At 41.2% G+C, this 15,897-nt stretch overlaps 1 protein-coding gene across 1 annotated transcript in view; it reads right to left on the bottom strand.

Annotated features, from left to right (window-relative positions):
• Positions 1-14,771, bottom strand: part of FBXW8 (F-box and WD repeat domain containing 8) — a 90,488-nt gene extending 75,717 nt beyond the window's left edge. The window contains exons 1-2 of the mRNA XM_015567570.1: positions 14,649-14,771; positions 369-533 (exon numbers count right to left, since the gene is read on the bottom strand). Coding sequence (XP_015423056.1) covers positions 369-533; positions 14,649-14,747 — 264 coding nt within the window. The 5' untranslated portion in view covers positions 14,748-14,771. The remainder of the gene's footprint in view (positions 1-368; positions 534-14,648) is intronic.
• Positions 14,772-15,897: the final 1,126 nt, after the last annotated feature.

The following is a 15,897-nucleotide window of genomic DNA, read 5'->3' as shown; positions in this document are numbered from 1 at the left end:
TGTATTCAGGTGCTGCGATTGCTTTCTTGGTCCTTCCAGAGAGATGGTGAAAGTGAAGGGGGCTGCACTGAGCACTACACCCAAGACCCTACCCATCGAGGGAGGTGCCTGGCCTCTCACCCTTCCTGTCCTGGAAACAACAGGATGCCCCCAAATAGTGTGGCTGGAAACAGGGGTAGAGACTCTAGTGGCGAACAAAATGGACAACAAGTCACCAACAGCAGAAGATGCGTTCACCATCACCCTCTCTTATGCTTTTGGCAGTTAACCTCAGGCTGTAATTAGAAGGACTCGGTGACTAATCCGGGGCTTGGATTCCCGAGTCCTTGTAAGCTACTCTTCTACAGGTAATACTGGCCACTGCCTACCTTCCAGTTGCTTCTTAACATGTGCTCCTTGGCTCGGCACTCCTGGAAGATGAGCTTCCAGCAAGAATAATCGGAGATGCTGCTCTCGGGAAGGTGCCCCTCCTGCTGGCACAGCCGGTACCAGAGCACTTCATCTTCTGCAATCACCTTCCACGTCTTACTCACCTAAAGCAGCAGAAGTGACACAAATGTCAAATCCTGCAATTAGAGAAGCCCCTTGTCATCCAAAAATCAATCAACACCTTTATTATTGCCCTGGGTTTATGGCAGTATAAAATGTCTCATTAACAAAACACTCCGAAGTGGGGGGAAAAAAAACACAACAACAAGCAAATGTTTCCAGTTTTATCTTTCAAGATTTCAAAATTGTATTGTCATCTAATATCACATTTTAGACTACTTGGTTAAAGTATTATATAAGAGGAAAAATACACAAATACATAAAGGCAAAAACTACACGCTGTAGCATGTTAATAGATGTACAATCACACACAGTTTTTCAGAACAGAAACGCTTTATTTTTTACCAATAGGCACTTGTATTTCCACCTTATAGAGCTAGAGACCGATGGCCTCTGAAATGTAAGCAGTAATAAAATAAATATCCATAACTTAAAACTTCTGCTCCTCTGAGAATTTCAAATTTATGTTATGTGTGAAAACTTAGATTTTAAATGTGTACCTTAAGAAATATTTAACAGAAAACTCAAGCTGTTAACCAGGACTGTAAGATCTGATATAGAGAAATTAATGTTATATCTGGACTGAATTTCAAATCCCAACAGTATCCAGAGGAAATGGCCGTTTTAGCTATTAGTTCTTTGTCTTCCAACCCCAACTGAGGGGAACGATGCATTTATTTCACCACCGGATAATGTACAAAGAGGGGCAGACTGCAAAAGATGAACTCTGCTGGCAAGACGAGAAACGGATCCAGTGGATAACGTGATCTTGGGTCTGCTAGACATTCTGCTTACAGCCCATCTGACTCACTTCTAGTCGAGTAAGAGTTGTGACCAGTGGTTTACAGTAACCTGTGCTCCTTAACACTCCCTTGGGGCCACTTCAAGACATCAAATACACAGACAAGAAAGTACACAAGACAGAATGAGGCGAGCATGCAGCCCGTGCATGGCACCACGCACTGCACAAGGAGGCCTCCCTTAATGAAGAACTGGTAGGCAGTTAACTTTTGGAATTGCAGAATAAAGATCTCCAAAAATCTGCTCCTCCGTAAAAGCAAGAAGAATGCTGCCAGAAAGTGTCAAAATCAAGTTTTTCATTACTCTGGAAATTAACTGAAGGCTTGCAACATTTTGAGGAGCATTTATTCAAGAAAAGTGGCTGAATCTTGGTAAGAAGCGTAACTTCTGTTTTGTTTTACTTTACGCTAATCCCATCCTCCTCCTTCAGCTCCAGGGTAGCCGTGAAAACTAACAGCCTTACAGCCACTGGAAGGACCAGATGGATTTACAGCTCCTCAAAGGTGCCACCCCAGAGAACTGTCACCATTTGACCTGGCTGGCAGCTGGCTTAAAGCTCTATTCTGAAAGACTGTCTTTTTCTGACCTGACTCAGAGCGCTCTATCCTATCTCCAGGGCATTTGTCAAAAACAATAAGGGACAACTGTTGAACACTGCAGCTGCCTAAGGCAGAATTAACACCAGTCATTTACAAACTCTTCCAAAAAACAGAAGAAGGAACAGTTTCCAACTTATTCTAGGAGGCCAGTATTATCCTGATACCAAACCACACAAACACATCACAAGAAATCTACAAACCAATATTCCTTATGAATATACACAAAAATCTTCAAAAAAATACTAGCAAACTGAATCCAGCAATATATGAAAAGGATTATATGCCATGACTAAATGCAATCTCCCCCAGCATGCAAGGTTGGTTTAACATATAAAAATCAATGTAATATATCATACTACTAGAATAAAAGACATAAGCCACATGAAATTCTCATAAATTTTTCTTTAAAACTATAAAAATTTAAAAACCAGTAAGGGAGTTCTTTACATTCAAAATGAATCTGCACTGCATCAAAAAAATTCATAGCATGGCTAAGTTCCTTTACATAATAACTTCCCCAAGGAGACATAAAGTGATAGGGATATACTAGTATATGTATATATGTTTGATAACATTTTTAGAAACATGTCTTGATGCCTGCCTCCATTATTCAAGAAGCAGCATGATGTAATAGGAAACTAGTTACAATTGTGAGGGGAAACCCAGATTCTAGTGCCAGGTCTTTCACTAACTAGCTCTGCTGCAATGAGAAAGTCACATCAGTCTTCCCTGCACCTCTTTCCTCCACTGTGAAACGGCAGGGTGGGGTGGGGGTGTCAGGCCCTAAAATGCCCTTTACAACACTAAATTCTATGACCAGGGACCTTTATTTCCTCATCTTTAAAATGTGACTAATCATACGCCATTACCAAGAGAACCGTTGTGTATCTCAATAAAAGAGCTCACAGAAAAGTACTCTATAAATGTAATTCTTTCTACATATGCCATACACTAGTACAGATCATGACAGAGCACTACAAGACACACACAAATACCTTATTATGAAACTATGCTGCTCCAAATGTTATTTTAAATAAGGAAGCCATTAGTTTCCTTATATTTTTATTAAAGAACTTTCATTAGATCTATAGTGGGTCTCTACTTGCCCCATGGCAGCAGAAGCTAAAACTTACAAAGTGAAAATTAATCAGAATCCAAGAACTCAGCTTGTTTGCCTCAAAATTTCTGATTTTCCATCACGAGCAAACTACATTAAAAAGAATCATTATTACAATACCTTATGCAACAAAAGGTATGTCAAAGCAATATTGACCAACAGAGCACTCTGATGGTACATTAAAGTTCTGGCTTCCTTAATTAGGTTTTTGCAGTACATGAGAGCATGCAAGTTCTAGGTGTGATGGTCACATCACCTAAGTCACGGCATGGACACTTTGCATGCAATTCACAGTATCGGGTAGCATAAAGAAGTGCAAGGCTTCTGTCATTTTTCTGAACCAAGGTGTCACACTGTAATGCTGAAGGTGTCACACTGGCTCAAGTCTTCAATGGTTTAGAAACTGAAAAAGTACCAGGAGTCTTATGAGATCAACGAGGCACACCACCCCATCACAGGAAGGCTCCTCACAGCATCCCTGGCCAGCAGAAGGCTTTTGGTGAAGAGCTGACCTCCCCAATCAGTCTGATTCACTGCAAGGCAACTCTATTAAAAAGTACTTCCTTCCATGGTTAGAAAACAGATTCCACCACCCTAGCTGGTTGCTCAGTGGTTAGAGCACTGGCCCAAGGAGGGTGGCGGATTCGATTCCAGTCAAGGGCACGTACTTCAGTTGCAGGCTTGATCCCAGGCCCCGGTTGGGGTACATGTGGGAGGCAACCAATTGATGTGTTTCTCTCACATCACTGTTCTCTGTCTCTTCCCCTCTCTTCCACTCTCTCTAAAAATCAATAGGAAAAAAAAATACTCAGTTGAGGATTAACTAAAAAGAAAACAGATTCTACCTATGGCCCTGATTTTTGCCCTTTTGAGAAAACAAATCTATTCCCTCTTCCACGTGACAGTTCTTCAAATGGCTGAGGACACCCAATGCATTTCCCCTTAGTCGTTTCTTCTTTGGTCTAAATACTACTCATTTCCTCCAACTAATTATCATACCACTAGTTCTCATACCCATATTTCTGAATATTTCTGCATCTACTTACAGTGTCCCTCTTCAAATGTGGTACTCAGGGCTCAACTATACCCCACATATCGACTGTCAAGTGCCATGAACAAAAGGATTATATTACATTTGCTACTTCATTTGTAGCTATCATCATCCTGGCTATGGAACTAATGATCCACCAAATCTGAAGTCTGTTGTATTAAATATTGAAGGCAAACAAAAAAGTATAAAGAATATTACAAACACCCATGGACTCACCACCCCATTTAAATAAAATATTACTAATAAGTTTAAAACTCCTATGCATCTCTCAGCGTCTACATCCTCTTCCCTCCAATCTTAATCTCAACTTGGTGTTTATCATTCTTTGGTCTTTTATTTTTTAAATATATTTTTATTGATTTCAGAGAGGAAGGTAGAGGGAGAAGTAAGATAGAAACATCAATGATGAAAGAGAATCATTGATCTGCTGCCTCCTGCACACACACCCTTGGGGATCGAGCCCACAACCTGGGCATGTGCCCTTGACCAGAATCAAACCTGGGAACCTTCAATCCACAGGCCTACACTCTATCCACTGAGCCAAACTGGCCAGAGCCTTCAGAGTCTTTTAAAACACAAATTGCAGTTAAAGAAAAATGTCCACATGTCTTACTTCCACAATATTTATTTTATTTTGTCAATCCTCACCTGAGGATATTTTTCCATTGATTTTTAGAGAGTAGAAGGGAAGGGGAAAGACAGGGAAACATCGACGTGAGAGACACACATTGACTGGTTGCTTCCCACACACGCCCTGACCGGGGCTGGGATTGAGCTTGCAACCCAGGTACATGCCCTTGACCAATCAAATCCGGACTCAACAGTCCACAGGCTGACACTCTATCCACTGAGCCAAACAGGCTAGAACTCCACAATATTTTTAAGTGTAAATTATTAGCTTAATAAACTTTCTACCCATTTTAAATCTCAGCTCATTGCACACAAACCTCCACCCAGCATTTATATCATCTTTGCATCTCAATTCTGTCATCCTCTGCATTAGCTACTTCTCCCATACATAGATCATCTGCAAAATATGGTCTGTGGGACTTCATGTCTTAATTATTTAAAAAAACAACAAAAAAAGTTAACCAGGATGGGACTGAGGACAGAGCCTGTGGCAAACCACTGTAGCGCTCCCCGCAGGCAGACATGGGTCCATTAAGCAGCCCACCCTGGGCCTGGCCACAGCATCAGTTACAAATCCACTTAACCACACTGTCATCCCACACTTCTCCATCCTCGCCATAACGGCGTCAGGGAAACAAACCCTCATCTGATCACAAGTGATCAGGCAATAAAGAACAGGATAATGACTCAATAACACTGGAGTTCCAGTTTTCACTAGACAGAACACGGCGGTTTTATTTTTGGCATGTCTGGTCCACAGCTGAGCCTATCCATGACACTGGGTGGTGTCTGTCCATCTGTCTGTGCCAGAGTGAGTCTCAGCACTAGGCAATCATGAAGCGCAGAGAGACCGACCGACATCAGCTGTGATGGAGCCAGGCCACTTCACAGATAGCTCCAGAGCAGAGTACTTCCCTAACAGACCCTGGAATTCAGGGCTCAGTGAGTATGAAGTAAAGGCCAACATTCAGAGACCCGCATGGGTTCTCAAAGGCAGACAGTGCTAACCAACCACAGGGCAGTTTACTCTGATCCTTGGAATACGCATGCCTGTTTTGTAAAAATTATAAAATATAAAATTAAGTAAATTATGAAATGCAACTATTGGACAAAAGACTCAGAGTTGCTAAGAGATCGCATAAATGTCAGTCATGATTTCATTACACAGACTGGCATTTCCCAAAGCAGGCTCAGCAGAACAGCTGCTCCTCGGGGTGTTAATATGTCATTTTAATACACGGACATGTGTTACATGTCTCTAAGGAGACAGAAGCTGCAGTCACCCAAGCTTACTGGGTTCCTGACACTTCTTATAAGGAGTGTCTCCGAAGCCTGGAGCTCCTTAGAAGACACTTTAAAAAACACTGAAATGGGTTACTGGTCCGTCGATTAAGATGTTTCGGGTGCTAACTACATGCTGGGCACTAAGACTAGCAATTCTCATCCACTTTCCACCTCAACCTGCCAAACTGATACCTTTCTACCAGTGACTTCCCATGAACCAGAGGGAAAGGTTTTGGTGTCTGCCCTTAGTCAGGCTGTATGACAAGACTGGCCCCAAATAGGGGCAATCTCTGTAATTCTGTAGTCCAAAAATTAGCTACAAGGCTGCATGGTTAGGTAGAGCAACTGAATCATCAGCATTTTAGGAGAATCCAAATCAGTGCTCAGAGATTACAAACTAGAAGATTCCAATGAAATTAAACATTCTGGGTAAGTTTTCATTAGGAACTAAACTGTACAACTTCAGCCACTTTAAAATGAAGAAACTTGCCCTGGCTGGTTTGCTAAGTGGTTAGAGTGTCAGCCTGTGGAATAAAGGGTTGCAGGTTCGATTCCCAGTCAAGAGCACGTACCTCAATTGCAGGTTCCCCAGCCCCCAATAGGGGTGAGTGTGGGAGGCAACCAATGGATGTGTCTCTCTCATGTTGATACTTCTCCCCCCACCCCTTCTACTCTCTCTAGAAATCAATGGAAAAAAATATCTTCATGTGAGGATTAAAAAACAATAACAATTAAGTTTAAAAATGGAGAAACTTTTCAGAGATTTTCAAGAAGTCTCAAATATATCAGACCTTAAAAACTTTGGAAGCTGAAAACAGATTTGTATTATCAGCTTCAAAGAAAATATCTGGTCGTTTTAAATAACACAACCTGAAATTTGTACAACAGCATTATGAGATGAAAAACTGAGAACAAAAAGTAGATGTTTCGGTGCACCATCTCCACTACTAACCTTAGATCACAGGGCTTATTCTGTAGAAAATGATATTCAGGATAAAGTTTAAATCTTGGATAACAAACAATAAATCTCTTTGAGGGATTTATAAAAGCTAAAGGTGAGAATTACTTCCAAAAAGGGATCAGGACTGTACCTACACTTAGGTATTAAACACAGAAATGTGCAAACTGGAAAAAGAGGGTGTCTTTTTTTCTTCTTTTAAAGAAGAATTGCAGGCTTTAAGAATTTCTTTTCATCCTGGAGGGGAAATATCAACAAGAAAAAGACTTAGTAAAACTTTCACAAGTAAATTTTAAAGAGTCTCACCCAGATGAAATCTAATTGTTGGATTTCTTAAGTTATATTAAACCTAGCAAGTTTACAAGCCTAAATTTTCCGAAGGCCTAATGGTCTTTTTTTAGTACACCAGGACTGGAACGGCTCTGCCCAGTAAAAGCCCCACTGAGTGAGCCTCAGCTGCAGGAATTTGCTAATAAAAGTGTCTCCAGCATTTTGCTTTATAGCACCACTGTGAATTGTACATTACAAAAGAAAAAGAAAAAACGACCCTTGGCTCAAAAATTAGCTTTATTACCTCTGCCTGGATTAGGGTTACCAGTGAGGCCCACAACAGGGGGAAAGTGTCATTGTTCTGGTCACACTTTCATGGATGAAGTCTGCTTGAGGAGGAACAGACTCATCTCAATTTCCTTTCTTCCCACTCACCCTTAAACCCACTCACTTTTGTCCTCCCCATGCCACTGTTTCTGGTCAAGGTCACCAGTGAGTTCCAAGTTGCTAAATCCAATGGGCATCTCTCAGTCCTCCTCTTACTTGACTAACAGGAATGCTTAATGCCTTTGATCACTTTCTCCCATTTGAAAACTTTCATCCCTTGGTTCCAGGGCACTATGCACTCTGGGTTTTCTTCCTGCCTCACAGGTAATGCCCTCTCAGTCTCCTCATCCCCTCGCCCTGATCACCACACTCAATCCCTGAACCCCTTCCTCTATCTACTCTTACTGCCCAGTTTCCAGGCTTTGAACACCATCAATGGCTGACAGCTTCCAAATTTAGGTCTCCAGCCAAAGCTGAACCCAGAACTCAACTCCAGCCTCACATCCATCCAACTATTGACCTTCCCCCAACTTGTACATCCCACTTTTTCCTTGTTAGTGAGGGCCACCTCAACCATCAGCTGATCAGGCCAAACACCTGGGAGTTTCTGTTGACTCCTCCACCTCTCCCCAAACCAGACCATTATCAACCCTGACTCCACCTACTTCTACTGGTATGTCATGGTCCATAACACCATCTTCTCTCATCTGGATTATTTTGATAACCTTCTAACCTTCTCCTTGCTGGCATCCTTGTCATACTATAGCCTATTCTCTACATATCAGCCAAAATGACCCCTTTTCAAATGTAAGTCTGACTTAGTCACTCCTCTGCTCAAAACACTTCAATGACTTCCCATTTCATTCAAAATAAAAGTTCAAGTTCTATTAATGGATTAAGTGCCTTTCACATTCCGACCATCTCTCCTTCTCTTAGCCCCATCTGCTCACTATGCCCCCATATTAGTTTCTTGCTGATGCTCTAACCAATTACCACAAACTGAGTGGTTAAAACAATACAAATTTATCTTACAGTTCTGGAGGCCAGAAGTCTAAAATCAAGGTGTTAGCCCTGGCAGGGTAGCTAGTTAGTTAGAACATCATTCTAATATGCCAAGGTTGCAGGTTCGAACTCCATCAGGGCACATACAAGAAGCAACCAAGGAATGCATCAATAAGTGGGACAAGCCGATGTCTCTGTCTCTTCTAGGAGGCTTTAGGGGGGAATCTGTTTCCTTAGCTTTTCCAGCTTCTAAAGGATACCTGCATTCCTTGGCTTATGGCCCCTTCCTCCATTTTCTTTCTTTTTAAATATATATATATATATTTATTGATTTCAGAGAGGAAGGGAGAGGGAGAAATAGAAACATCAATGATGAGAGAGAATCATTGACCAGCTCCTGCCATCTGCACACCCCCTACTGGGAATCGAGCCCGCAACCCAGGCACATCCCCTTGACTGGAATCGAACCCAGGACTTTTCAGTCCACAGGCCAAACCTCTATCCACTGAGCCAAACCAGTAGGGCCCTTCCTCCATTTTCAAAGCCAGCATCACAGCATCTTCTCTCCTCTCAACCTCCTGCCACCCTCTTATAAGGAGCTTTTCATTACATTGAACCTACTTGGATAATCACCCCATCGAAGATGCTTAACTAACATCTGCAAAGGTCCTTTACCATAAAAGTAACATTTTCACAGGTTCTGGGATTAGGAGATGAACATCTTCGGGGGGACATTAATCATCCTTCCACAACCTAGGCACTGTGACCTGACATGAGCCCACCTGCTGTTCCTTAAATACAGCAGGAGTGCTCATCTCAAGGCTCTGCACTGGCTAGTCACCTGGGTGGAGACCTGCACAGCTTCTTTCTTCCCCCCTTCAGGTCTTTGCTCAAAGGTCACCTTCTCTGTGAAGTTTTCCCAGACCATTAAAAGTGAAACCAAGCCCGGCCAGTGTGGTTCAGTGGTTGAGCGTCAACCTATCAACCAGGAGGTCATGGATTCTATTCCCAGTCAGGGCACATGCCTGGATTGTGGGCTCGATCCCCGATAGGGGACATGCAAGAGGCAGCCAATCGATGATTCTTTCTCATCGCTGATGTTTCTGTCTCTCCCTTGCCTTTCCTGTCTGATATCAATAAAAATATATTTTTTTAAAAAAGTGAACCCAAGCATCATCTCTGCTGTAAGATTTTTTCTCCACTGTACTTATCCTATAAAATGTAAGCTTTTTGAAAGACAGGAGTTTTTCTTATGTTTTGCTCACTGCTGTACTCACTGTCTAGAAAACTTAGTCCATTTCCATTCCCCCCCTCTCAATTAGCCCTTTCAGCCCGCCCCTATTCTCCCCGCATCTCCTCTCCTCGCCCCAGGCCTTCAGCACCTTATTGTCTGTGTCCATGCGTTATGCATATATGCATTCAAGGTCTATGGTTGATTACCTCCCACCTACACACCGTCCCTCTGAGATTCCGCACTCTGTTCCACGCAGTCCATTTACATTTAATGCCATTTATGTCTGCCATTTGTTTTCCGTGTGTCTAGAACAGTACATAGCACATATAGGCACACTGTAAACAACTGAATGAGAAGAGTAAGTCCAACTTTTTTTCTTTTTTTTCCCAACGCTTTAAAAAACTAGATTGCTTGTATTTTCAAAGGTTAGCTTCTGGCATGTGCTAACTTAAGGAGGCTCCAATTTTCTTATTCAAAAACAATCTCTTGCTTTTGCTTGTTTTTCTTTTAAACTTTTTAATATGAAAAACTTCAACACAAAAGTAGAGTGAACAGTGCCCAGACAGCATGGCTCAGTGGTTGAGCTTCAACCTAGAAATCAAGAGATCACTAGTGTGCTTCTGGTAGGATACATGCCCAGGTTGGGGTCTCTGTCCCCAGTAGGGGGTGTGTAGCCGATAGATGAAGTTTCTCTATCATCAATGTTTCTATCTCTCTATCCCTCTCCCTTCCTCTCTCTCTAAAAATCAATAAAAACATATTTTAAAAGTAAAGTGAACAATATAAAGAACTCCCAAGAACCCATCAGTTGAAACAATTATCAATACTACTTTGCCATTCTTATTTCATCTAGCTCCCTACTTTTTTCTTCTAGAACTCTTCGATTTTCCATAACCCCTCTTCAAAGGAGGCAGCCACTGCAACCTGGTGACTTAAAAGGCAACTCCTAAGGTACTGGGGTCTCAGGCTTGCACATATTTCCTTGAGAGAGAAGTCTGGTTGCAAAGTGAAACTTAAGAACTAAGGGACCCCTGCCAGCAACGACAGGTCTTCAGAATCATTTCTGCTATGAAAATCAATTTAGTTGCACTTAGCTATGGATTCCCAACTTTTAAAGACTATTAAGATCTTTAACTATAAAACCTCAGCTTTCAGTTTCTCCTATTTGGACATCTGGGAAGATTGTAAGATCACATTTTCCTTGAAACTTAAAATATCATTATCTAATATACTGGTTTTAGTTCCACAATTACTTATTTTAATAACACCTATTCTTGCTCACCAATTTTATCATAAATATTAAGTTTTTTAACCTCCGCATCTTGCTTTTTCTTTATTGCTTTCTTTATGCACAATTTTCCACATTTTGCTTGAAAAACATGACATTATTACCTACCAGCTAAACTTCTAAAATTATACAACAGGAAAACAAATAACTAAAATATATATTAAAAATGAATATTTAAAAAGACAGAATCATAGATATGGAGAACAGATTAACAGTTTCTAAGGGTTAGAAATGGGGTGAGGAATGAGGTGAGTGTGCCTTGTTGATGAATGTGCTGTATCTTCACTGTGGTCACACGAATCTACACCTGTGATAAAATTGCACAGAACTAAATACACAAATAAGTGCATGGAAAACAGGTGAAATGTGAATAAGCTCTGTGGACTGCACCAACACCAATTTTCTGGTTTTGATACTGTTCCTCCAATGGAAAAACCCGGGGAGAGGGTACACAGGACCTCTCTATTATTTTTTGCATCTCCCTGTGAATTTATAATTATTTTAAGTTTTTTTTAAATAATGTTGATAAACATCCTACAAACCTTTACTCCTCAGAATTATTCATGCCATAAATAAGAGCACACTTTCACTTCTCATAAAAACCAAATCATTTTTTGTAGTTTTGAAATCGACAATTTTGTAATTGTTATGCATTCAAAAACATTATACTTTAAAGTGCCAGGAGTCCTGTGGGCACACACAATGAAATGAACATAAAATTATAAACAGAAAGATAATAAAGCTGTTCAATGAATTGCCCAATGCATAACTTTGCTTACTGTTTGAGATATTTCAGCATGATACACTCCCACAGAGACGCTAAGTCCCTCAAGGGATGACTATTGATAGCATGGAGCTAGAGAGGTCAGCACTGAAAGTACACAGGAATCACTAACGTAGTAGGACTTTAGGTTTGAGTGAGCTCACAAAGCAGAAAAAGAGAGGGGATGCAGAAAGGAGACAAAGTCAGAGCAAAATCCGTTTTCCAGCACAGTCTGTGGCATAATTAAATCTCCAAAGTCCTCCCCAATCAGGGTTCCTTACTGTGAGTCAGTTACCAATTTGGCATAAAGATCTAAGCAAACAGGTTTTCTCCAAGGGAACACATATAGTTCATGGTGCCAATTCCACCTAGCTGGCCCCATTTCACTATAGTCCCAAGGTGGCTACATTCAAAGAGAATGAGACAGAGTGAGAGCCCCTCTAAAATAAAGTCATAAAGCAGCAGGACAGTCCATTCAACAGAAGGACTTCTTCCCTGTTTCAAAAATAAAAACACCACACGAAACAAATAAAAATGCTACTTATTTTTATTACTTCGTGGTTTTATTTTAATTCTTGAAAAAAACAAAGCCAATTCTACAAATTACTGGCCATCCATGGCCATCTTCATGCAACAGCTCTATGGAAAAAGTTCTGGCTTCACATCAGAGCCACTTTAGGGGTTCCGTTTAAAATAGTTTCTACTCTTACACATGTGCTCTAAAAATGAGGCTGAAAAGCAACAACAATACAAATCCAACTGGCCAAAGAGAGAAGAATGCTGGTGGACAATTGGACCACTGTGTTGCGAATTAAACTGTTCACACCTGCAGAATAAGCTCACCAGCATAACCGATCTCCCCTGAAATGCAGCCCCTTTGTAGCAAAAGGGGGATCTCTTCTTCCACTAACTAGATCCTATCTTTCACTGATAAACTCTTTGGATGAGAAAACCAGCAGCAGATGTGAAAGCCACATGGCCCTCTACAAAGCAGGAGAGCAAAAAGCAATGTTAAAAGAAAAGATTCCTTAAACAGCAGCTCCCTATCAAGAATGAAGATGTTATCATCGAATGCTGACTTTGTGGAAAGCAGCGAGCTATTAGACGCTATTCCAAGACTCCGGCTCACAGTATCAGGCTGACATCCAGGAGTTGGACTCGCTCAGCTACACCCTTGTTTTCAACTCTTGGGAACAGGGCCAATGTGTAAAGTTAGAATATAACAAACCCAGTTCGCAAGGGGAAAGAAGAAGACAATGTAGGCACTCTTACTTAATGTAATCGATAGGCTCTGAGCGTGGTTTACACTTCAGTACATTTTCATTTAGCGCATTTTAAATTTGAATAATTTCTTCCATAATTTCCCAAACATTTCCACACTCTGCATCAAAAAAGACTCGCTAACACCCCCAATGAAGTAATACTGTGGCAATCAGGAATACTGAAGACTTTTTCAATTACCTATTTAAGTAGAAAAATACAGGGTAGGGCAAAAGTAGGTTTACAGTTGTGAATAAACGGAACAGAGTTTATTCTTGTATTATTATTTGTTAATTATTGTATTATTTTTCCATACAAACTGTAAACCTACTTTTGCCCTGCTCTGTAATTTTAATTAAGCAAAATGCTTCATAAAAAAAAAATAGTGTAAAAGCAGAAACTCTATAAATTTTATGTGATTTCATTCAACAGCCATAGAAATAGCAAGCACCAGAGTCTCAATTTGGCTACAGTTTTCACCACTCTCAAACTGCCTTAATATTTTTAACTTTACATTCTTGGTGGGGCTTTGGATTTTAGTGTATGTTTCTCCTACCACTCAATCTTACCAAACCCTTTCTCTTAAAGGTATAGACACTTGTGTAAAATACATTATAGAAACCGGGGGTGGGTTTGGGGGAGCGGGGGAGGATGGTAATCACTAAGAAAGTTATTTATTTGGCATTTATAGACAATGGATATCACAGTGTCCATGAAAAGCGAGCAATCATATACACATTTAACTTGTGATAAATTACACGCTCTTCACCAAAAAGATACTCTTGCCTCAAAACATGCCAAAGGCACACTGGCATCACCTGGTTAGAAACACAGACTATTGGGTCTCACCCTGGACCTCCTAAACCCAAATTTGCATTTTATCAAGATCCCCTGTGATTCGTGTGCACAATAAAGTTTGGCCCAGACGATATCTCCCACCATCCCACTCCATGAATGTATGCTCCAGAGTAAGCATGAGATGGGTGTCATTGACCTGCAATTCCCTTGGTGGGTCTCAGGTCTCACAGGCCTCACACCTCACCGAGTGGGTTCTGGTGTTTAAAGAGTAATTTGGACTCTATGCCTAAAACATGACTTCACTGTTTTGTCCCCAGGTTGACCCTCAGCTCCCAACCTAACGACTTGGCTTGATTAAACCAAGGGCTGGCATCTCTGCATTAAAAATGGTGAAGACATTAACAGCTCAGGCTAGCTCAATAAAGACGGCGCACAGAGTTGTCAGCCTTGAGCACACAGCCACAGGTCAGCCATAACTCAGGCTGCAGGGGGAACAGAGCTCTTGAGCAGATGGTCACAAAAAGATAAACACCAAGTAACAATGTCAAACACAATTCCTTAAGTTTAAGGTTGCTTTTCTTCACGTTAAGATGCTACCCAATTCATTAATTCTTTAAAGCTGGTCATTCTGTTAAGTAAATTTCTGTTATGGAGGAGCTTCCTATACTTTAATTACATATTTAGGTAGATCTTCAATATCGGTTAATGACGGCTTACCTGTGCACACCTTCCCAGGTCTTTCCTGTCCAGATACTGAAATATATTGATTGCCAATTCATAAGGCAGTTGGATATCAAAGAAGGGCACATCATCCATTTCATTCTGAGAAGAAAAAGAGAAAGGCAATAAGCTTACAATTCTGAGATTTTAAAATGCTCATATTTGCAGGCCCTTTAAATTACCAGAGATAGTCTTAGGTGGCGACAAGAGAGATGATGGTGTTTCCCAGGGGAGACAAGGGTTGGCACTATTCAGCAGAGCTCAGTCATAGAACTAACTCTGAACTTGACAACCATTCTCAATTCTCTACACCCCCACAAGTCTACCCTCACATTCACGTATGAAATCCACAAGACCATTTCCCATTATGCTTCAAAAGGAGAAGCAGGTGCCATCTTACAGGCTGGTGTATCACTGGTATCTGTGCATAGGTCTGTGGAAAGCCTCTTGGTCTCTAAGGAAAGGTAAGCAGCAGGCAGCCAAGAGTGAGCCATGAAACCAGGTCAGCCATCGGTCCTCTTAGGACAACTGCTACCAACCCTTTCCCATCCCTGCCCCCACAACTTGAGGGGAGTACCCCGGAGCCACAGGAGAAATGCTGACCTAGGTCACTCAAGTGTTTTCATCAGGAAAGGGGAATAGGGCTGTGAACATGAGCAAAAAGTAAATAAATGAAATGCTGCCCTAGAGCGAGGTGAACACCAGCCCGCCTTGGCCGCGGGAGAAGCACGAGGTTTCCTAATGCACTCAGGGGCTCACACTGGTTAACCTGCGTGAGCCAGTGCAAACAAAGCAGTTCTTCTTCGGTGTCATTTATTAATGCGGAGAAATTAGAGCTCGCCTGCCTTTGGATAAGCAATTAGGGATGAGGTAACAGGCTTTATTTGAGAGATAAGGCTGTCATGACGATCCTAGTAGCACAAAGAAATATGAGTGTGAAACAGAAAAGAAAACCAAGTGTACATATGCAACCCTCTGCCTGTTCCCAAATCCACCTGCCAAAGCTCGCTTTGGTGTTTGCTTCTGCAAAGCCAGGCAAAGCAACGCTCTCTGTCCCAACAGAACTTGCTTAATAAAATTCATCTTTAATAAGCTTTGGCTGACATCAGTGACTTACTAGTTGCAAACAAATTACTAATTCATCACTCAAGTATAACAATTATTTATTAGAAGGCTGAATTCTCAAAAGTGAAAATAGTCAGCATTTTTAAGGGAATGTGAGCACTGATTTAAACCCTTCAAGATT

The sequence above is a fragment of the Myotis davidii genome, unplaced genomic scaffold (genome assembly GCF_000327345.1).
Source record: "Myotis davidii unplaced genomic scaffold, ASM32734v1 scaffold1330, whole genome shotgun sequence".
In the NCBI taxonomy this organism is placed as follows: Eukaryota; Metazoa; Chordata; class Mammalia; order Chiroptera; family Vespertilionidae; genus Myotis; species Myotis davidii.
The sequence above is the reverse complement of the archived record's forward strand: the minus strand, read 5'-3'. Positions and strand labels throughout refer to the sequence as shown.